This window comes from Gobius niger (genome assembly GCF_951799975.1).
Source record: "Gobius niger genome assembly, chromosome: 7".
Taxonomy (NCBI): Eukaryota; Metazoa; Chordata; class Actinopteri; order Gobiiformes; family Gobiidae; genus Gobius; species Gobius niger.
Genome location: NC_136858.1, coordinates 30,988,141 through 31,012,039, shown reverse-complemented (window position 1 = coordinate 31,012,039; position 23,899 = coordinate 30,988,141). Strand labels below are relative to the sequence as shown.

The following is a 23,899-nucleotide window of genomic DNA, read 5'->3' as shown; positions in this document are numbered from 1 at the left end:
GATGGGACTGCTCGCAGCGGGTGCCGGAAAAGTTCCCGTATTTTCAAATCCAAACCTGCTCCTGGGTTTTTCCCTATTTCAGAGAGTGGTGTCCCTCACTGGTCAGCTCCTCCACTTCCTCCTAAACCGAGCAGGACTCCTCATCAAAATCCCTTTCCCCCAACCCCAAGGTTAAATCATGTTCTCATAAAAGTGTCAGGTATCAAAACATTGCTGTGATATTTGTAAAAGGACTTAAAGCCAAAAGAGGAATCTGGCAGGATTGCACATGATCAGGTTGACTATTTGTTTTATTTTCTGTATGGAGATTTCGTTCCAAAACTTTCTCCCATAGAGTTGCATTGGCACCTGCTCTCCACCTGACATAATGACTTCATCACATTGTAGAACATGAACGCAACCTTTTAATTAATGATCAGTGACTTCAGGGGGTTGAGATGGAAAATGAGTCAAATTATGTCTTCAACACGCAGCTTAAGGCAACCCAGGTTCAGTTGTAGTTGTTTTATTCACCAGGAAGTGTATACAAAGCATCTTTAATACCGTATACCTTTAAACACAGTATGTAGGATCCTTGTAGTATATATTACAGTATTAAACGCACACATAACGTATTTTTTTCTCTCCCAAAGACATGTTGCAGACTGGTGCTGTTGAGTCACACAATGTCTTGATTAGCGAATTATCTTCAGGCGTCCAGACCTCGGTACAAGCAGATGTACTGGCAGACTCTGAGTTCAGGTGTAGATGCAATGGCAAGAAGTAAATCGCTAAAGGATTTCTGGGGTTTAAAAGTTTTTTTGGGGGGGGATTTCCGCACTTCGTTAACTCCGTAGGGCCACAGTGTTTTGCTACATAACAATCGGATCCATAATTGTCCTGTAAAAACACACCACGTTGCTATGGATACCGCTTCTAATTATAGAAATATGTCCAATGATTTTCAGATCAATCATTGGAGTTGAACTATTGATTTTCTCGTTGAATATCCATGTAGTAACCAGGATAACCAGCGCTGAGCCTTGTTACGGCATTGGTCGATAAATGCTGCTTGTTTTGCATGTATTTTTTATTGTCATTAGGTCTGGATATGTTTTAACCTTGATCCTTTTTTTTTAGCTTAATGACAAATATCTCTGTTTTGTGTCTGCTTTCAATCATGTCTCTCCTTGTTTGGCCGAGCGACTGGAGGGAAGTAAAATAAATTAGACCCATTTGTTTGTTTGAAATGCGACGCATGATAAAGTATCTGATAAATAATCATTCGGTGGTTTTACTCTGTCCCAAATCTGAGGACAAACTGTACAACGGCCTTTGTTTGGTTTATAGGAAGTTATATTTAGGTGGACTATATTGTATAATTGGAATGGGGCAATTTATTTTTTCACATTTCTGTTATGGATGAAGTCTGATGGTCGATCTGATGTCACCAAGTAATTAAAGAGGGGGTATTATGCTTTTTTCAATCACATAGCACCAGTCTATAGCACACTACAATGATGACGAAACCTTCTGTTGGTCTGTAAATGCAGTAAATTAGAATAACTGCCTTGTATAAAATTGCTCTCTCAAAATGGCTGAACCCCCTGACCCTTTCTGACACGCCCCCTCCACACGCTGTCTGTGGCATCAGTGGGGAGGGGGTTCTGCTGAGGAGCAGTGGTTGGTTACTCGGCTGGTGACGAAAGCTCAGAGGCGTCTCCAGGAGGTGGGGGCGTTCCTAGGAGGACTCAGGCAAACCTATCCCTAAAATGGCTGCCATCAGAGTTTTTACAGATTACTCAAAAATACGTGAATGTGTCAAGGCAACAATTCAGGCATGTTTTTAATGAGGGAATGACATAATAACATGAGCTTGAAAAAGTCGATTTTGCATAATACCCCCCCTTTAAGAGTCCAGGGCCAATGTTAGGGTTAGGCTGATTGGCTGGCTGTAACATTTGTCCTGGGCAATATCAGATCGACCGAAGTTTGATATTACACCCATCTTTTTTATCGTTTGTATTAACTAGGTGTTAGTGTTAGAAAAGGCTTCACATCTAAAATGTTCCAGGACGGGCCCTTCTGTGTAGAGTTTGCACATTCTCCTCCTACGGGGATCGATCAAGTATATCTTTACCTTATACTCTGGCACATATCTGTTATATAGACTTTATTGTCCCCAATGCAACTTGTCAGAGGCAGCGGACAACCTAGTGCAGCACCTGGAGTTTTTAACTTTCTGTGCATGTTCTGAGTGGATGAGGGAGAACCGGAGCGCCTGGAGGACACCCACTTGAACACACTGAGAACATACAAACCCTACACAGAAAGGCCCCTCCTGGACCGGGATTCAAACCCAACCCAAACATGCATTTGACACCAAACAGACAGAGAAGCCCATTCGTCACAAACAACAACGATATAACTGGGGTAGACACTTTGAGGGACTGTACTGTGTCTTCTCAATATTATACACATGGTGAAGCAGTTATAAAGCCTGAATAATATAAGCACTGGGTTGTTGTGTGTTAGGAGTGGCCCATCAAAACCTTCCTACTAAAACTCTAACTGCTCTTTGTTTGTGTTCTCGCGATTTCATGCCACTAAAATTCCCTTTGTGTCTGTCACTGTATCCAAAGTGAATGTGGCCCCCGGTCACACTGTCACTGTGCTATAGATTTTTTTACATTCTGCTGGAAACTGTGGCTTGTTGTATTGATTTCAGCGTCAAACATCGGAGCATGAAACCAGTCTCTGTTATGTGCATTGCCTGTGTTTTATTTGCATTAAGCGGTGCAAAAGTAAGGCTAATGTATTGTCTGTGAAGAGAAATGTCTCCTCTGTATTTGACCCATTTATCTGGGGTGAATTGTAATGCAGTGTTGAGGGACTCATCTCCAGATCTTTGAGGTTGGTTTATTGTCGGAAGCAGCATCCAGCTCGAACATTCGTGCTGCCCAGCGTCTTTTTGGGTGTTTTTTTTACGTACCAAGTGCCTGCAGTGAATGGTCTGTTTCTCATATTGACCTTTAAGCACATTTCCCCGTTGAATGAAGGGGAGCTGATCCGGGCTGAATCCAGTTTCACATGTGCTCTTAACATTAGCAGCTTCTTAATGTAAGTCGAGCTCATTTCTGCAGGCAGCCGACCACAGAATTGCTATTACATGCGCGAGACCTTTACAGAGTGCTGAATTGGTAAAAAAAAAAGGAGGGCTGCAAAAATCTATATTGCGTAAATTCAGAATATTTCTCTTGTTTTAAGGAAGATTAGTTCCATGTGCAGTATTTTTGGACTGACATGCTTTTAGTCATTTCAATTTAATTTCTAAGTGTACAAACTATGACTGCTGTAACTATTGGCTTGACATAATTCGTAGTGGAATCAGCTTTGGTGCTGAAATGGTCAGGATAAGTACTTCCTGTCAAAGCAGGATACTAGTGATTTGACATTCGTGACTGACTGGCTCTTTTGAACGGCTCTTTATAAGATGTGGCACATGTTTTTCAAAGCATAAAAATAAGTCCCTTTTTAATTTTGGTTTATTATATCAAAAACGTGTGCCTTGTATTGATCACGTCTTAAAGGAACTGGCCACCGTTTTTCCATACTGAGATATGTTCTTTTACCTGAGCTTAGACGAGTTGATACATACCTGTCTGGTCTTTGTGCGTGCGCTCAGTCACGCAAAAAGACCAAAGATGTTGTTAGTATTTAGCCTCTCCTCCTCTGCTCTATGTGACCATCCTCTATGAAGTTAGAATTGACCAAGCTCTTCCACGTTTCCCCTATTTCAATACGGTTACCTGAGTGAGTAGGCGTATTAAAATCTTATATTAAAAAGAGCCAGTCTTTTGAATGGCTCTTTCAACTGAACGGATCCCAAAGACTCCCAGTAAAAACAGAGAAACAAAGTGAATATGGTCAATTGTCACATTTATATAGCGCCTTTAGGCACTCAAAGCGCTTTACATCAAGGAACCAGTCACCCATTCACTCTCTCATTCATATGTATGTGGACACTGGAGGCAAGGAAGGTGAAGTGTCTTGCCCAAGGACATAACGACAGTGCCAACTCTCTGGTCACAAGACAACCCGCTCAACTCTCTGCGCCACCGTTCTCTTCCTCAGGTTGACACCACGACTTCAAGGGCACTTTCATGATGAGTCTAAATCATAGCCCGGGTATAGTGTATAGTGTTGTACATCATATAGTATGTCCTATTGCACCATTTTGAATGAACTGTAATTTCAGCATTTTTAGAGTACATTAAAAGGTATTTGGGGCCTGCTGTGTGTAAGAATCTCTCAAAATCATCTTGCCCCTGGGCTATTTGGAACAAAGGTGGGTGGCACCAATGAAACCCCCCTCTCAATAGATCAATACATATTCAGCCTGCTGTTAAAAGATGCTGATAAAACCTCACAATTGACTAGCAGATAATGCTACTTGAACAATCAAACCTATTCATAACCAGATATGCTTAATCCAAGCCACTGGAATCAGCAGCATATTTAAGGAATCCTTTTTGACAGAGATCATTTTGAACCAGCGTGAACGCCATCCTCACATTGTGTAAAGTCTGTATTGTTAGTGATGATCAACAACTAAAGCCTGTCGTGCATCCAGTCCGAGTTAATTAAAACCCAACGATCAGGCTGCCCGAGTGAGAGATTGAAATTGAGCGGTTGTCCCACATAACCCATCGCCTCGCAGCGTCCCGGAGCGTGGATAGCCTGGAGACTGGATACTGCCCCGGCCAGGCCATTTCCACACCATTGATTCTGTCATCTATACACATGATGGATATCCCTCTAACGAGCCTGTTTGGACGCGGCTCCCTGAAATGGGATACTCTCTGGAGGACAAAAAAAAATGTTTCTTTAAGATCCCAAATCATATGTACAGATATATGTTTACAGCAGTAATCCAGGAGCTCTCCGTCCCCTTTCAATCGCTCCACAAAGGCGTCTTCATTTCTACATTTGGAAACAGGATATGAATATTAACATTTCAAAGGAGCTACTTAAGGTCACATGCTGCTTCAAATACCAGATTGTAGAGGATACATTAGGCAGACGACATGTTTACCGTTTTCTTATTTGAACTGGTAGCACTTTGAATGTTGCATGGGGACGTAGCTCTGGTGGTAAAGCCATAATTTACTAATCCAGAAGTCAGAGGTTCGATCCCAGCTCCAGCCAGTGTATTCTGTTGCTGTGTATTTGGGAAGACACTTATCCCTCTTGCTTCCAGTGACTAGAAAAGCAGTATATGAATGTGTATTTACCATTTTGTGTGTTTCTGAAGATAATAACCAGTGTTACTTTAGAAAGAATTTAGATTTTGAACATGGCCGAGGTCCTTTTGAGCTTTAAATCACTGGTTAACCTCAACTGGTTTGGCATTGAGACCCACCATCACCCTGGAATAACGAGGCACGACCCAAATACGACTCAGACTCAGACACTAACCTCTTAACCCCCACCTGAACCAAGCACATTTTCTCCAGTTTGTCTTTACGCTGGAAAAAAGCGTCAAAAAACCGCCAAAACAATAAGACAAAACGAGGATGAAAGCGCAACAAAGCAAAAACATAAAAAAGTGACAAAAAGCAACAAAAAATGACAAAAAAAGGAAAAAAGCGATGGAAATAGTGGCAAAAATGTGACAAAAAAGCAACAAAAAAGGACTAAAAAAGTGATTGAAAAAATGACAAAACTGCAATGAAAAAAAAAGTCACGGTAGCGGCCATTTTACACTCACTACTGCCACCTCAGGTCATATGTGTAACTGCACCTTCTATATTAAGCTCGTGCATGACGGCAATTTGGACCCGAAGGAACAACTTTTTGAGTGACAGTGCAGGATTTTAGAGATATTTGTGGTGAACTGGTCTGGGCTCATTCTACACCTTAGTACATGGCTGGAACATGTACGGGGAGAAAATTCATAATATGAACGTTTTTAAACTCTGTATAGTCCCTTTAACTTTCAAATGAGACTTTACACTGGCTTATAGCTCTCCAGTCAAGAAGCTTTTAAATTTGGATCAGGCCGGTTGAACTGGAGAAAATGCACTCAGTTAAAATGGGAGATCAGAGGTTAAATAAGCCCAAAAAATTTAAATTATGATAATAAACTACCCGATAACAGTCATTTTAATAGATTCAAGGCTCCCGACCCACTGGAAACAGTTCCATGACCCAACCCCGACTCATCAGTTGAGAACCACTGCTTTAAATGAGCAAGAAGTTGGTAACATCCCATAATGAATGCATTAAATGTAACTAATTTTGATTTTATTTTTGCCCCCTTTGGAAGCATTTTGTCAAAGTTAAAATTTGTCCAAATAAAGCCTTTGTTAGTAACCAATACACCTAAATTGTGGAAGTACGACTTGTTAATTAAGTTACTCAAGTGCAAGCAAAAATATTCAAATCACTAAACATTGTCCACATAAAGCATCAAAAGAATATAATTTAAAAAGAGTTTATAAAGTGTCTTCAAAAGGATGCAAAGTAAATAAAAGTGACTCTGCTCTGTCCTGTAATGGGTTACTCCTCTGGACCCTGGTCTTTCTGTGGGCCCATGTTCTTAGTGTCTCGATACGGCCTGCTTTATCGCTTCTATCGATTTGAAATCTGTTTCATTTCCACCCTCAGGGAAGCTCCGCAGCGATCCTTACTAAGTGCACGAGAGACGCGGGATTTATACCTGTCAATAAAAACCTTTGGTAAGTGCTTCCTGACCCTCTAAATCCAGCCACTTTTTGCTCACAAAAGAAAAGGATGGGCTTCCAGCGGGCACAAATCAGAGCTGCTAAAACACGCGTTTACTTACCTCCAACGGCAGCTCCGATCGTAAATAATCACCCGCCGAGAGCGTGGTGTGAGCGGACACATCCTCCGCACGATCCCTCTGCCACAGCCAGGAAGAAACCGTTCCAAGTGGTCATTTTCTGTTGACCACATAGTGCATGCAAGGGAATTAAGTGATTCGTATCAAAGCAAGTGAACAGGTGCAGGCTGGGGGCACAATTATCAATTCTTGCATTCACACACTTAAAATGATGGACACTTTTGCTCTGGCCACATCATCACGGGTTTGAGTTTTGGCTCCGACGATTTGCTAAATGTCTGCCCCCACTCTTCACCTTCTTTCACTCTGTGTTGTCCTGTCAAATATAGCACAACAGCCTAAAATATCATTAATAAATTCAAACTTTTACTGCTACCATTTATTGTTTTCATACAACATTGACAAACCTCCATTTCGGCCCAGGCTTATTTCCTTAAAGGGACATTTCAGGATTTTTGACGTAGGGACTAATTTCTTTGTTTTCCAGAGTGTTGTTGATTTCTGGAGATTTATATATATATTTTTTCATGCAGTCCTTATATTTGAAGAGTTAGAGTGGTGCTAGGCTAGTGCTAGGCTAGCGCATATCTATGGTATCTAGTAGCCTGCGTTCAGAAAAAGTCAGACCCAAGCACAGTGCATTTGCATTTGATGCAAATCACTTATAACACCAGACTACCGATATAAATGTCTGTGTTGACTGAATAATGTGTTTTAATATAACCGTTTTGCATTTAAAAGAACTTATAATTGAGGAGCATCAGCTTCCTGGTTGTAAGCAACGCAGCTGTGGAGTGGTCGGCTCATTTACCAGATCTACAGTAGTTTGTTTACCTGCGGCCGCCATTACTACATGAGAAATTCACAAAGGGGCTTTCGACTAGTCAGATATGGTAACGTTTGGATGACGACCCCATGATTTTGTAAAGGTTTTTAATGCAGGCTACTAGTTACCATAGACATGTGCTAGCTGAGCACTACCTTAAATATAAGGACTGCATGAATTAAAAAATATATCTCCAGAAATCAACAACACTCTGGATGACGAGGTCCTATGTCAAAAATCTTGAAATATCCCTTTAAGAGTCTTTACATGTAGAAAAATACAGTGTTGTGCGTCATGTTTCCAGTAATTTAATATGAAATACAGCTTAGTTACTCCTTTAAACGACTTTACAACCTGCGCGTTGGTCCTGGAGCCTCTTAATATGAAGTGAATCATTTTAATGTTTCTGCTGGAAGATGACCATTTCATCTGTGATGTGTGAGCAAATCTCCCATGATGCTCCGCCAGGGCCCAGCCCAGACCCATCCTCCGCCATTACCCTGTACCTGCTGGGCTTTTATAGGCACTTCATCATGCATAGTTTATCGAGCTCCTGCCTCCTGCATGTCCCGGAGTAATTAACTCTCAGGCCAGGCGTCCCGTTTGGCCCCACTTCAGCCAGATAAAGAATACAGCCTCCTACTGTAAGTGCAGCAGTCCCCGCGCATTAGATAATATCGCATCAAACATTGTAGCACTTACTGCGGACAGGAACATGGCAGCCTGGCACCGCTCCCCTCGGCACGCGCCAGAGATCCACCACCGCCGCATGAGGGCTCAGCGCGCAGCCAAAAACCTGTCCCGATGATTCAGACCTCCCTGTTATTTATCTGGGCTCAAGGATTGATAGAGACAGGGAGGTTTACAGTCGTGTTCACAACCTGCAGCTAACACCATTGAAAAACGCTACGGGACGCACAATTTCTGACTTTTGAAAACTTTAAGCTATTCAATTCTCTGTTGCCAAGTTATCATGGATTTGTTTGGCACAGTTTATGCAATTCATGAAAGCCCATCAACAAATGTCATAATCATCAATTCACACATTCACAAAAAATACCGTACAACATTTTGTTTTTACTCCAGAGCAGGAGTGTCCAAACTTTTTTTAATGAGGGGCCACATTTTAAAGCCCACCTTCTAGTCTCTAACCTCTCTAACCCCTTAACCCCTGAACCAAGAACATTACCCAAATCTATAGCTTCTTAAATACAAAGGAAACAAGGTTGAAAGTGCAACAAAAAAGTTTAAAAAATTAGATGAAAAAGGACGTATAAAATAGTGATGACAACACGGCAGCAACCTGAGGAAGAATATCCGTTAACTTCTGTTTTCCTTGGTCTTAGCTTTCAAATTAGGCATTATTGGTTTATAGGCTGTAAGCTCCAGTCCAGAAGCTTTAGATTTGGTTAAAGCTAAACTGGAGAAATGCGCTCGGTCACGGCGGGGGGTAAGAGGTTAAATTGTGCCCCACACCTTTATTTATGCTGAGGTTAGAATTGTGTAGAATTATTAAACTTGAAAGAAAAAGGACCATCTCTGGTGATTGTGCTGATTCTGCAACGAGCCCGAGGGCCCCCAAAAGTGGTCTGAGGGACGAATTTGGGTGCACTTTGGACACCCAAAGAGAGCCAGTTCTGAGGAGGCGAAGAACACACTGAGAAAATTACCATGTTAAATAAGATAAATGACTTAGATTTATGTAATTTAAGAAGGTTTGGAAGATGGAGGCAAAACATCTTCAACCAACCAAAAGAGTCTGGTTGATGATATTTGAAAAGGTCTACTACTTTGTATAATTTAGCAGAGTGAGCCATTTAAGGTTAAATCATGACTAAACATAAAGGAAACTGAATTTGTATGATTTGCTCCAAATGTGCAAATACTAGAGTTTCCACAATCCTCCCTGTGGAAGTGTCATGATCCAAACAAACCGGCAGTCAATACTTTCCACTGGACAGCACAGAGCGGTAAACAAAGTGTGCCAGCAAATGAAGCTGTAGTTTTGATCGGAGTTTAACCCAAGCATGGACGTAGTCAAAAACCCAAACAAAGATCAACATAATTTACCCAAAAAAACAATTTAAAAGCATCTAACATCATGCACAAATGATAAGGCTATGATCCAAAAGGTTTTAAGAGAAAGACCGGTTTTATTGGAGCTTTATAAATCCACATCATAATAATCTAGGTCAGTTTTTTTGTTTCTCCAATTGTCTCCTAGGTCGCTGTCCTATGTGACCTGTATGGGCAGCTTCTCCTTCCTGCTGCTGGGAGCCATGTATTTTGTCATTGATGTCAAAGGCTGGTGGAGAGGACGGCCGTTTATATTCCCAGGTACTGTTGGTTCGGGCTTTGTCTAAAGGGTTTAACGTATTGTGCTGATGCAGAGGATTTCGTGAAGGTTATGTTATTATCACTCTTTACCTGCGGCTGCACTGGGCATTGGGATAATGTTTGTCTCAGCACCTGCAAACAAGAGAGGAGAGAACAGCATTTAGGTGATAAATTCAAGCATTGAGTAGTTTGTGAATTGTACTGTCTTTGTTTCATCTTAATGGAATAATTACGAAAGAATAAGGTCATCTTTGTTTTAATAATCACTCTATCCAATTCATGTCTGAAAACAAAGGAATCTTTCACTGATTGTCAAACTAATGTCTTCTACGCCCTTGTCTGGTGGTCAGCTTTCTGAATTGATAACAGTATTACACATAAACCGTTGGCACAAAGCTTAAAAGGTTCAGAATCATCCAAATTCTGTTTTCATAGCCTGGTTAGACGCCTGACTCGTGTGTCCTATATATACAGACTACAGTCTGGTACTGCTCCATAGAGCTCCATTTCCTCCTGCTCTGGTCAGACCAGTCCCAGCACAGAGAACATTCAAAAGTTTTTTGTTTTTTTTGGTTCTGAGCTTCTGTTTCTGAAAGAAAGAAGCAACAGGCCGCTAAAAGTTTGTTACACACTCAGTTCAGTTCAGTTCAGTTCAGTTCAGTTCAGTTCAGTTCAGTTCAGTTCAATTGAATTGAATTGAATTGAATTGAAGTCAATTGAAGTCAATTCCATTCAATTCAACTTTGTTACAGACTCAAGGTCCAAAGAGACAGAGGGACATAATATGACAAACAACAACAAAATTCAGACAAACAAGAAAAATAAAGACAAAGTAAAATACAGTGTGTATGTTTTAGACATAATAGGAATACATTGACTCATGATGCTACAATAATGTACTTGGAGGCTTGACAATAATCAAGCTCTTTAAAGCCACTGAGATGCCATCACTGTCCAATTCTTGGAAAATACAGCTTGTTAAACTTTAATAATTTAATTGTTTACGCCAATGTGCGATTCGTTTTTAAATAGTTGAATATTACTGCGCCTCCACCACTGAAAAACTGTGTCCAGCTCTGTTCTAAACAGACGAGCAGGAGCTCAAGGTCCACAAGCCGCAACAACTGCAGGGTACAGACTATGGCCGAAACAGGGCTCAGCCTTTGCACAGACAGCCTTGTCATTCAAAGGCATCAAAGAATGGAACAAACTCCCACAGAGTCTGAAACTTTCCTCAGACCTGAAGGATTTCTCTCACAATACAGTGCTATTGGAAAACCAGCAGTGTCAGCGCAGATAACTGAATGTTAGTGATGTTTTATTGTAGTCATTTGAGCTTGATGGCTGTAACGGGTGAATGGTTGAGTGAATGAATATTTCTGAACCGCTCTTTGTCGGAACCGTCGCCTAGGACCTGTTTGCCATGGGAGACCCTACCAGGGGCACGAAGCCTCCAACAACAGAGCCCCCAGGATCATTTGGGCGCTGAAACCCCTCCACCACATTAAGGTGGCGGTTCCAGGAGGGGTGTCCCTGTTGAAATAAACGTAAATGATCTAAACTAAAAATGTATTATAAAACAATCTTAATCTTTTTAAGGGCAGATATGTGAACACATGATTGATAGTTTAAAAGAAAAATGTCAAACTATAAAAAATACTGTAAGATGTATATTATTATCATCGACTGGATGGATTTAGTTGAGGATGTTTCGTGTCTATTATATCTCCTATCTCAAAAGATAAAAGTAACACGCCCTCCTCAACTAAATCAACCCGGCCCAGTTGACAATATTTAAATCTCTTGCTTTTGTGCTCTTGGATTTGCTATCTGCTGATGTCTGCACCGTACTGAGGAAAAGGATATGCACTGAACTTTTCTTTGATAGCCTCCTCTTTTCCTTTTGGTCCCACTTTGAAATCACACTCAATGGAAGCAGAATAGAAAAAATGGAGAAATCCAGGCATCTGCAGTAGTCGGGTTGAATTTCTTTCCCTATCCCTTTGTGAAAATGCTGTGCTGAAAATAGATGAGCTTTTCTCTTGGCCCATGTTGATGATTCTTCATAAAGTTCAGTACGTTTATCTTAATGACGCTTCCACTTGGTCCCACCAAACAATGACAGCAGTAGGCTTTCATGTATAGTAAAAAATGCTAAGTTCCCCTGACAATGTTTTTTCTCGTGACGTTAGTAGCTTTTGTGTGAAGTGTGTCGTACATATTGTGGGTCCGCCTTCCGTTGTGGCACATAGTCTCCACAAAGACACAAGAAACTGCACTTTATTTAACGACTACAGCTGCCAGCGCTACAAAGAGCTTTATGTTTGGAGTGTGCGTAAAGGCAAACAACACGGCAATACAAAAGTCACTTGGGACTAGTAACGTAAAATGTAAATAAAGTAGTAGGTGGTCACTTTTGGTTTGAATTCAAAAGCAAGAATATAAAGAAGAGGTGGGGTATAGGAAACACTGACCTGGTTCATTCATCCATACATTTTCTTTCTGTCCTTCTCAAAGGTATGAACTCCATCCTTGTCTACGTTGGCCACTCCCTGCTGGGCTTCTACTTCCCCTTCAGTTGGGACATGCGGCTGCGGGACAGTCACTGGGAGCTGCTCTTCATGAACCTGTGGGGCACCGCTCTGTGGGTCCTGGTCTCCTACGGCCTCTACAGGACACAGTTCTTCCTCAAGATATGAACTCACTCACGCCATGGACACTGTTAGCTTTATAGTGGAATATGTATGAGGAGCTTTGATTATTAATAAAACGTATGGAGAGCTGTAAACACATGGCCTGCACTGATATTGCTCAGTTTTATGTGATCTGTTCATATTCATCGTAGTCTTTTTCATCCAAAACACTGATTGAAGAAAGATATCTGAAAGACTACAGCCTATAAGCTCATTTGAAAGACCTACAAAACTCATCTAAACAGATCTTTTTCCTCGCGTTGTCGCCATGTTGTCGTCACTTTTTTTGACATTTGTTTTCATTGCTTTTTTATTGCGTTTCTGTCGCTCTTTTATTGCTTTTTTGTGGCATATTGGTCGCTTTTTAGTCACTTTTTCATTGTTTTGTAGTCACTTTTCTGTTATTCTTTAGGTTGCTTTTTTGTTGTGTTTTTGTCACTTTATTGTCACGTTTTTGTCGCTCTTTTGTTGTGTTTTCATCCTCGTCTTTGTATCATTTTTGCTGCTATTTTGATTTTTGGGACTATACAGAGTTTAAAAATGTGACAATTAAGTATTTTCCTCCACCTACATGTTCCAGCCATGTCCACTGTCACTCAAAAGGGTGTTAATTCGGGTCTGAAGTGCCGTCATGCACGAGCTTAATATAGAAGCTGCAGTTATGTGTAAGACCTGAGGTGGCAGTAGTGAGCATAAAAATTACCAACTTGCATTTAGTCTCTTAAAGCTTTTAATTTTGGGTAATGCCAAGTTGGAGAAAATGTGCTTGGTTCAGCTGGGGGGTTAAGGGGTTAAAACATGTTACATAATAATACAATAAGTCCAATACAATATACAGCGTTTCAAAACAGATATTGAGTCCAAACAACAGCTATATGCAGTGGTTTCTTTTCACAGTAACTTGCTATTACCATAGTTTATTTCCATTCTCAATTTTTACCAGACAAACTTCCCACAAAAAGGCCACAGCTTTGTCAAACCTATAGAGCCCTCTTGCTGACATAAAAACTTGATTGAATATGGCCTTAGACTCCAATATTGTACTTCTTATTTTGAAAGCCCATCTAAATGTATCCTATAAGAATGTATTGAACCAAGCTGACACCATTCCCAACACTAATTCCAACTCATAATGCATCACGCGCCCTCTGCGTGTTTTCCATTAAGCGCCATGTTTATACGCCTCTTGTTTTGTTCTTCAAATACTTGATTAAAGTTAATATTCCGAGGCGCTACTTAACAAATGAGCCTGAGTGATTCCACGGCGCACCGGGGCGGCCATTACGGCTCCGTTTCCATGGACACCCTGTTTGTGCGTGCGACTGTGGGGACCATCTGCCCCCGTCCGGTGCTTTACTGGGGTCAAGATGCTCCTCTCACAAAAGGAGGGCCATTAATGTAGATGACACCTCCTGCTCTTAACAATTTGATAATCAGGAAATGCACCAGCCCTGGAGATGTGGCATATTAGTATTTCTTGAACCAAATTCATTTAAGTGGGACTAATTGTGTAACTGCATTTGTTCTCTCGTCTAATTAGAGCTGGTTTCAACCCCTTAACTCCCACCTGAACATGTTTTCTCCTGTTCTCCAAATTCTCCAAATCTAAAAGCTTCTTCAAAATGGCGACAAAAAAGAAAATGAGGATGTAAATTGACAAAAAAATGACAAAAATCCAGCAAAAAAATGACAAAAATCCAGCAAAAAGACAAAAATCTAGCAAAAAAAGTGACAAAAATCCAGCAAAAAAATGACAACAATCCAGCAAAAAAGTGACAAAAATCTAGCAAAAAAAGTGACAAAAATCCAGCAAAAAAGTGACAAAAATCCAGCAAAAAAAAGACAAAAATCCAGCAAAAAATGACAAAAATCCAGCAAAAAACAAACAAAAATCCAGCAAAAAAATGGCAAAAATCCAGCAAAAAAAAGACAAAATCCAGCAAAAAAGGTGACAAAAAATCCAGCAAAAAAATGACAAAAATACAGCAAAAAAATGACAAAAATACAGCAAAAAAAAGGCAAAAATACAGCAAAAAAGTGACAAAAGAGCAGCAAAAAAAGTGACAAAAAAGTTACAGTAATCCAGGAAAAAAGTGACCAAAATCCAACAAAAAATGTGACAAAAATGCATCAAAAAATAACAAAAATGTAACAAATGTGCCATAAAAAAGTGACAAAAACACATAAGGGAAATAAAATGTGACGACAATGGCAAAGAGGAGAGAATGCATTTGGTTTTAGCGGGTGGTAAGAGGTTAAGTCTATCAGTCTATGTGGGTAGTGTGGTAAAGCTTTGTCATAGTCTGGTCTGGAGTAAGTCCTTATTTAGACCTACTTTAATTTGATTCTGGTTTAGCTTTCACACAGTAAACTTCTGAGTCTGAATTAGGACAAAACCAGGACTAAACTGGGATTAAAGAAACTAAATATTAAACCAGGGCACCCAGAACAGGAGTACTAACCACTGAGCCACTGCGTCACAGCCCAAAGATCAAACCATATCTACTCCCACAACAAACCTACCACGTAAATCAATGCTTCAAGGAATCTATAGTGACGGATTTATCCCTCCAATGTTTTAAGTGTAGTGGGTGAGAGTATCTTAGTGTTGGTCAGATGGTGCGTACATCATGAAACGACCATCCCTTTAATGAAATGAGGCTGCGCTTCCTCCACAGCAAATCCTATTACTCACTCCTCTCACGGCCTAACGACATCAGACGGCACTGGTGTGGTCCGTTTGGTAATTGTCCTGAACAGCGGTGGACGCCTGAATCCCTGAATAACCTTTTTTTGTCCTGCAATGTTTAATTGAGGTTGAGGCAAGTAAAATTTCTGATTTAGTTGTGCTGTTGGATGAATATAGTGGGTTTTTTTTTGTTGCTAATGGTGTAAGTCAAGTCATTCTATATACAGAACATGATAACACAGTTCAACCGAGCACATTTATTCCTTTTTGATTTTTTGGAAGTTTCTTGAAAAAAGCGTCAATATAGCGACAAAAGCGAGATGTAAATGAGGATGAAAACGCACCAACAAAAGCATCACAAAAGCGCCCAAAACACAAAAAAACAGTTGAAAAAGTGATGAAAAGGCAACAAAACGGTTGCAACAAAACGGGCGACAAAAAGACAACAAAACAGGAGACAAAAAGACAACAAAACAGGCGACAAAAAGACAGCAATACAGGCGACAAAAAGACAACAAAACAGGAGACAAAAAGACAACAAAACAGGCGACAAAAAGACAGTAAAACAGGCGACTAAAAGACAACAAAACAGGCAACAAAAAGACAGCAATACAGGCGACAAAAAGACAACAAAACAGGAGACAAAAAGACAACCCAACAGGCAACACAAAGACAACAAAACAGGCAACAAAAAATTCATGAAAAAGCAACAAAAAGTGATGAAAAAGTAACAAAACTGACAAAATAGCACAAAAAATATGTCCAAAAGGTGACGACAATGCGAGGGAAAATCTTAGGTCAGTTTTGTAGGTCTTAGCTTTCAAATGAGGCGTTACACTGGCGTATAGGTAAGTGAACTCCAGTCGATAGGCTTTGAGATATAGGTAAAGCCGAACTGGAGAAAATGTGCTAAAGTTGCAGGGTTTACCAACATTACTATTACAGCCACACACTGTACTCAGATGCACTTCCAGAATGTAAATAAATGGTACAAAAGACAGAAAACCTGCCTTTCTGAATTGCACAAAAGAGCTCAGACAATCTTTACGATTCCCAGACGGATGTGGCCCTTGCACTGCTGCTGCTGCCATGAAAAGACCCTACACAATAATCAATACTGGGATACTGGCTCCTGCCCACATCTGAGAGGGAGAGACACCATCACGTTCTTGGAAATGTCCTTCTGAACTAGCTTCGAAAAATATTTGTAATAGCAATTACGCTGTAAACTAATTGTCCCCAGTGCCAGCCAATGCAGAGAAGCTTATTCAACAGAACTGGGATCAATAGAGGCTGAGACCCAGAGATATGTTTGTGCATTCGGGATACAGTGGTGACGGAAAAAGGCTTTTAGCTGACTCATACGGAGCAGGAAGATAACCACTCACCAGGACAAACCCGTAACAGTTGTGCAACGCAGCACCAAATGCTACTATGGGAAACGTTTCAAACAGAGGCAAAGCAATTAGAAATATTTATTGACATATATATTTTGGGTGATCAGACCCTGGCAGTCGACGTCAATGTATGGATAATAGTTAGATAGAGGTAGGTTAGTGTTAGGGATGTCTTCTCCCAGTGGCTGGACACTGGTGGTGGTATGGGAGACCGGTGGAGGATACAGCAGGGTGAAGCTGTGTGGTTGGAAGAATCGGTGAAGGGGTGGAGGTGGGTCGTAGGACAGCTGGGAAGCGGACGAGCCACTGGAAGCTTAAACATGGACTGACGCTGAAAATTGGCTATGACGACGGTGTAAAATTAGTCATCCAGGTTGAATTTACGCCTAGGCTTCATTACTCATCATCACTTCAACACATAACCAAGAAATTCCTGACCACTTAGCCACTTAGCCTCATTCTCAAACCTGAATGCAGCATGTTGTTTTTAAATTCCTGGTCGATAAGTGTGTGACAGATTAAGTCAATTCCCTCTTCCTCTTTTCATCTGCATCCAAATGCCCTTGTGTAATTGTAGCAGCATGGGTCTTGCCTTATACAGTGCATGATTGGTGGTTTGAATCTCACTGATCTTATGCTTTAGCCACTACTGTTGTGTCTCAAGGCCACCATAACTTGTCACGTGTGGCCTGGTGAAAGTATATCAAAATCCAAAGCAGGGGCTGAGATGCCAAATAGCTATAGTTGTCCTAGATATCATTGGAAATAACATACCCAAATGGTCCTCTGTATTGAATTGTTATAGAATAGGAGACAGTTCACCTCTTTAGGTTGCAAACTTGGAATTCATGGCTCTCCAGCACGGAGAAGTTTGACTGTCCATTAGCTTTTTTTCACAAAAAACCTGGTTTCCCCTTCTTAAATGGCCTATTGCTTCCCTTACCTGGTATATGCTTGTTACTTGGCACATTCTCCTGAGCACCCACAGTCAGTCAAACATCTTCATCTCAGCCACAAACCACACCTTTGATGGCAGAACTCCTCCTCATGTGTGTTTCTTTGACAACTCTTGCCGTTGCTATGATAGACAACATCTGCTCGACTGAAAGTGGGAGCTTACACCAATGTCCTCAAAAAAAAAAGAAAATCATGCCCAGTATGTACATTTCACTTTAATGCATGCACGTTTTTGAATAACGTTGCATTTACTGGTGGCATTGACTGTTTTTTCCCCCCGTTTCCAAGTAAAACATCTACAGCCATCTTCAATTTCCTCTAAAGAAGACATCCGATCAACACATCAGACTGAATTTCTTCTTATTTCTCCCATAATCCATTGCGGCGGGATCAGACAAAGCCCATACGACACCGCTGCGGTCGCGTATAATGACGACACCACATTTCCTTGTCTCTACATCGATCCGTGTTGGGCATATGTCTCCAGATGCCTATAGAAACCCTATCCTCCATGCACAGTGTTCATGCAGCCGGACCACTGGACTTCCTTTACCCCATAATGATCAGTGGGATTAGATCTTGGCCCTTATGCAGCGTAAATGAAGCCCTGAAAACAGGATCTGCTTAACAAATCAATTACATCAAGGTGTAGGCTTTCGTTTTGCATATTCACTGCGGGATCGGAAAGTGCTGACACGTGTCCTGTAAGTAATTAGACATGGGCTCGTTGTTCCCGGATCAAGTTCATCCCTCGCTTCAAGACATTCTCAAATTGTGCCACACCTACAAAAAAACTCTGGATTCTTCATGTGATGTTTTTTTGCAGCCCTTTTCGTGAGATTAAACGACAATTGTAGTCTAGTTGTATACACTCTAGGCCAGTGGTGCTCAAACGTTTCACACCAAGGACCACCTGAAAATGTGACCTCTCAAGAACCGCCAGACCAAATCAGGACTAAACCCACTCTGAAATCGATTTATATTTGACCAATTGTGTTGACTGAGTGTAAATCATATGCAGTAATGTATTAATAAGTAGGTTTCCTTGAAATGAGTCAATTGCTCCTTGATTTAAAGGAACAGGCCACTGTTTTTACATACTGAGATAATTATGTTCTTACCTGAGCTTAGACGAGTTGATGCGTACCTGTCTGGTTTTTGCGTGTGCCCTCAGCCATGCAAAACGACCAAAGATGTTGTTAGCATTTGGCCTCTCCCAGCATGTTCCTATAGCTCCAAATGGGGGTGAAGTTGGAAGCTACTAAGCTCTTCCACGGGCATGCACAAAGACCAGACAGGTACGTATCAGCTCGTCTAAACTCAGTTAAGAACATATCACAGTCTGGAAGAACTGTGTGCCTTCAGTCATGCACAACGACCAAAGATGTTGTTAGCATTTGGCCTCTCCTGGTATATTCCTATAGCTCCAAACGGGTGAGTTAGAAGTTAGAAGTGACCAAGCTCTTCCACAGATGCGCACAAAGAGCAAACAGGTATGTATAAACTCATCTAAGCTCAGGTAAGAACATCAGTATGGAAAAACAGTGGCCTGTTCCTTTAAGTAGCTAATTTCAATGATGTTTAGAAAAAAGAGAGAGCTAAAAAAGAAGGTTTATTCACCATCAGTGCGGGACCCGGAGACATGAACTCGAGACATTGCTCTAGTCTAACCATTCAAGTCAGGCTTTGCTTCCACATGAAGAGTGATAAATACCCTCTGTTGTGCGTCATACTGATATGCAAGCCAAAACATTCAGTGCCTGAGAGCCACAGTTACCACTACAGAGATGGTACGACATCAGTATTACCCAAAATGAGAAATGGCTATTTAATTTTCTTCTCTAACACGGGAGGTTCCCGAAGGTCACGAGATGATTTTGAACCAATTTTTTTTTTTTAATTTTCTGACATTTAATTTGATTTGCTGTTGATTTAGAACAGTATATTTTAGTGAAATTAAGCCAAATATCAAAATACAGTATATAACATAACATAATTAAACCAGATTTTAAATGTTGTGCACCTTAATTTAATATTAATAGTAATTAGATTTTACAGCGACTGGTCTCCGAGTTGTTGGTCTGGTGATCTTGTAGGTCACGGCCTGAAAAGTTCGGGGACCTCTGATCTCACACTTTTTCTAGTAATAGACCCACATTTGTTTTGTCTTCCTTTAGTAGAGTGAAATCTCATGCATTTTTGGAGAAAAACACTGTGCATAGTTAGTTTTAAAGCATTTCAATCAATTTTATGAATTTAAAAGTGACCCTGCCAGTTTTGAAATACGCCTATAAACTCGCCCTTGTGAAAGATTGGGATGCTACAAATGTGTCAGGAATATTAGGAATGGGTTTGGGATACAACTAACATTTCAATTTAGTAGATTCCTCTTAGATTCCTGACTTATTTCAGATTACAGTAAATACCAGAAAAACACCTAATAAAGTTTTAAGTTGTGGACATCCCAGAAGCCTACACATACCAGACTTCAGTCAAATTAGTCTCATTTTTGTATTTTCAAATGCCAATATCTTCTACGGTCGTAATACGTTTGTGAACTTGTGTGACTGAATGTCCATTTTAGACTAAGATAACATGAACAAATGAAAAAAAAGTAGATGATTTCCTGGACTTTCCACCGTGTCTGTTTTGGAGCCTCAGCGCTGGAAAAACAGCCGTGATCTCACTGCAAATGTTTCCATGTGCTTCGAAACTATTACCGCTCTGACTTAAAAACAGGCTTTTAAGACAACATCAGCTGCCCGATGTTCAATGTGTTATCAACAACTTAGAAGAGTAATCTGTCACTGTGAGTAAAAAGGGTTTTGCATTGGGTTCATTTTGTTTTGGCCACCATATTTAAAGCCTACACTGGTAAGGAGTCATTATTTACATGATGACTTAAAACTATTGTATAACTGAACCAATCCAGGTCTTATAGCACCAAGTGGAGGAGGATTAGCATTGACGCTTATTGCACAGTAAAGAGGTTTCCATTGGGTGTAAATTGCATTGACTTGCATTATAGATATTTGGAGGGCCACTGCTCTTGAAATGGGACAAAGTGACTGAAATGAATGAATTAATTACAACTCTTTCAATATTCTTTACACAGTTCACCACACAATTTTATTTTATTTTTTATGTTGAAAACCGAGTATTGGGGTAATTTACACAGCATTTTCTCATGTTCAAAAATGAGAAGCATTTGCAGAAGTGGATCTGTATCGCAGTCTTTTGCACATTTTTCATGCACGTAGTTTAGCAGATTTGGAGCTCTAATACAAATATGCAATTTAACAACTTAACCCCCGCCTTAAACGGACTATACAGAGTTTAAAAATGTTGTGTATTTTCATCCCCCTACATGTTCCAGCCATGTCCTAATGCGTAGAATGAGCCCAGACCTGCTCACTACAACTGCCAGTTGTTAATTCGGGTCCGAAGTACCCGAATTAAGACAAGTTGATGCGTACCTATCTGGGGTTTGTGCGTGCCCTCAGTCACGCCAAAAAGACCAAAGATGTTTTTAGCATATACCTCTCCCAGTGTGTTCCTATAGCTCAAAACGGGATGAAGCACGCACAAAGACCAGACAGGTACTCATCAACTCGTCTAAGCTCAGAACATATATCAGTATGGAAAAACGGTGAACTATTCCTTTAATATAGAAGCTGCAGTTACGCATAAGACCTGAGGTGGCAGTAGTGAGTATAAAATGATGAACTTGCATCTAGCCCCTTTAACCAAGTGCATTTTTTTCCATTTCAGCTTTGATCAAATATACAAAACTCACCTAAACGGATACATTTCCTCACGTTTTTGTTGCTTTTATGTTGCTCTTTGTGGCTTTGTTGTTGTGTTTTTGCCGCACTTTTGTCACTTTTTCGTTGCCTTTTCGTTGTGTGTTGACAATTTTTTCAAGAGGTTTTTAGATTTGGATGAACTGGAGTAAATGTTCTCCGTTCAAGTGGGGATGAAGAGGGTAAAATGGTAAATTATGTTCAACACGCCCACAAATCTCTACTATCTTTCACTTTGCCCTAGATATTTAGCACTAACGGAATCAAGGCTGCCATGTCCCCTACGTGCATGTCCTTTTTGTTCAGCATATGTCAGCTCCAGTCTTAAAGGGCATATACCTGTTTTAGTCCTTTTAAGTTTATGAGCACATGCGTTTCACAAGCGCCAGGGAGGAATACTGTCTCGGTAAGGACAACAACAACAACTGCAGTCATCTAGATCGCAATAATGTGACTAAATGCTTGGTCTTTTTCTTTCTTTTTTTAAATCTCCACTCATTCCACAACAGGAAAAAAAAAAAGACATTTGCTGTTTACCCCCTGTGATAAGAGTTCACGCTTGTTTTCATCGCAGCGTGTTTATCTCTGAGCTGAACTGGATCTCGCTCGGTTGCAGCCCACTGAGCTGTGGCACTGGGACATTGATTTGACTGAGAGTGACTGGTGTCTGCCCTGAGGCTTCAGCACTGCACCACTGCACCCTGCCACGGGACGTCCCACACGGAGGGGTGCAACTCAGAGACGAGGAGAAACACTGGTCCGTGGAGCTGCTGTGTGTGGATCACTCATTAACAAGCTTTTAAAACATTTTGTAAAATTTCAACTCATATGGAAATGATTTCTTGCATTCACAATTGTAGAAAAGTTTTGAAAGAAGTAGTCATCTGTACAGGGTTATTTTTGAGTGTTTAGGTTCAGGTCTCATCCAGAAATTCTGTGTTTTCATCCTTCAGTGGAGGAGTTAGACCAGCCTTTCCCTTTATACATTCACAGATCACATATTTTCCTCTTCATATACTGTAGAGCTCTCAAGATTTGTCAACTTTATGCCTGATAAACACTGAAGAAGACCACCTGAAGCGGGTGTAGCCAGGTGTAGAGCAGGGCAACCCTAAATAAATAAGTACTTAGTTCCAAAGGATGAAATTCAAGTTTACAATTCTCACTTATAAGGAGTGAAAGACTGATCCTGCTGCCACACAAAGCATGACCAAGTGCCACCACAGATAAGGTGACCAGATGTCCCAGTTTACCCAGGACACTCCCAGTTTTTGAGCCCTCCCATGCAGTGAATTTATCCAAAACCATTGATTTGTCCCGCTTTTACACAGACTGTCTCCCAGGTCCCAATTTTTTTTTTTTCTTCAAACATAATGACTTTTGACCAAACACAAGGTTGCCATAGCGACTCCACCACTTAAAAAGCTAAAAGTCTGTCCCCTCAAGGCTAATTTGTCCATTTTATAGACATTAGACATTTACAAACAGTTCAACGTTGTGGAGTAATGTCACAATTATGTTACTCACAAATTTCCATTTTTGACCTAGTTTTTAATGTGGACTATTTGGTCACCCAAACCACAGATCCATCCATCCATCCATCCATCCATCCATCCATCTTCTTCGTCATGGGGGCAGCTGTTGGCCCTGCCCAAATCACATTGCACCAGCCCCTATGGCTCCTCCTGCAGGTGGTGGGTCAACAGAAGGACGGTTCTAACCGGCCTGTTGGTCTCTCATACGGGGCTTCTGAACCGCTCTTTGTCTAACCCGTCACCTATAGGTCCTGTTTGCCATGAGACCCTACCAGGGGCACGAAGCCCCCGACAGCAGAGCTCCCAGGATCATTCGGGCGCTCAAACCCCTCCACCACATTAAGGTGGCGGTTCCAGGAGGGGAACCACAGAGCCACAAATGACACATACTCCTGCATGGAGTATGTGTAAATGTGTGGAATATTGAACCCTGTCGATAAATTGCAAACATATAATCCCGACAGCAATGTTGTGATCAGCAGGCAGTAGGGGTGTAACGGTACGCTAAAATTGTATTCGGTTCGGTTCACGGTTTTGGAGGGCTCGGTTCGGTTAATTTTCGGTACAAATAAATAAGAACTAACAAAATTTTTCTTTTGAAAAGCTGCCAATACACAATAGAATTCTTGCATAAAATAAATAAAAGTGACCCATTCGGGTGATATTTTAAATAAATTGCACTCTTATAATGAGAGTTACTGTAACTCATGAGAACCATGTGGATTCAACTCAACAAAAAGGCCACAGTGAACGGCTTTTTACTCTCGTCTACTCGCCAAACTACTGTCCTGATACTCTAGACTCACCAGACACAGTAA

General features: G+C 40.9%; 1 protein-coding gene across 1 annotated transcript in view; it reads left to right on the top strand.

Annotated features, from left to right (window-relative positions):
- The window catches only part of LOC306966004 (heparan-alpha-glucosaminide N-acetyltransferase), a 57,796-nt gene extending 44,978 nt beyond the window's left edge, over positions 1–12,818 (top strand). The window contains exons 16-18 of the mRNA XM_079560635.1: positions 6,649–6,719; positions 9,895–10,007; positions 12,525–12,818. Of these exons, the coding sequence (XP_079416761.1) occupies positions 6,649–6,719; positions 9,895–10,007; positions 12,525–12,706 (366 nt within the window). The 3' untranslated portion in view covers positions 12,707–12,818. The remainder of the gene's footprint in view (positions 1–6,648; positions 6,720–9,894; positions 10,008–12,524) is intronic.
- Positions 12,819–23,899: the final 11,081 nt, after the last annotated feature.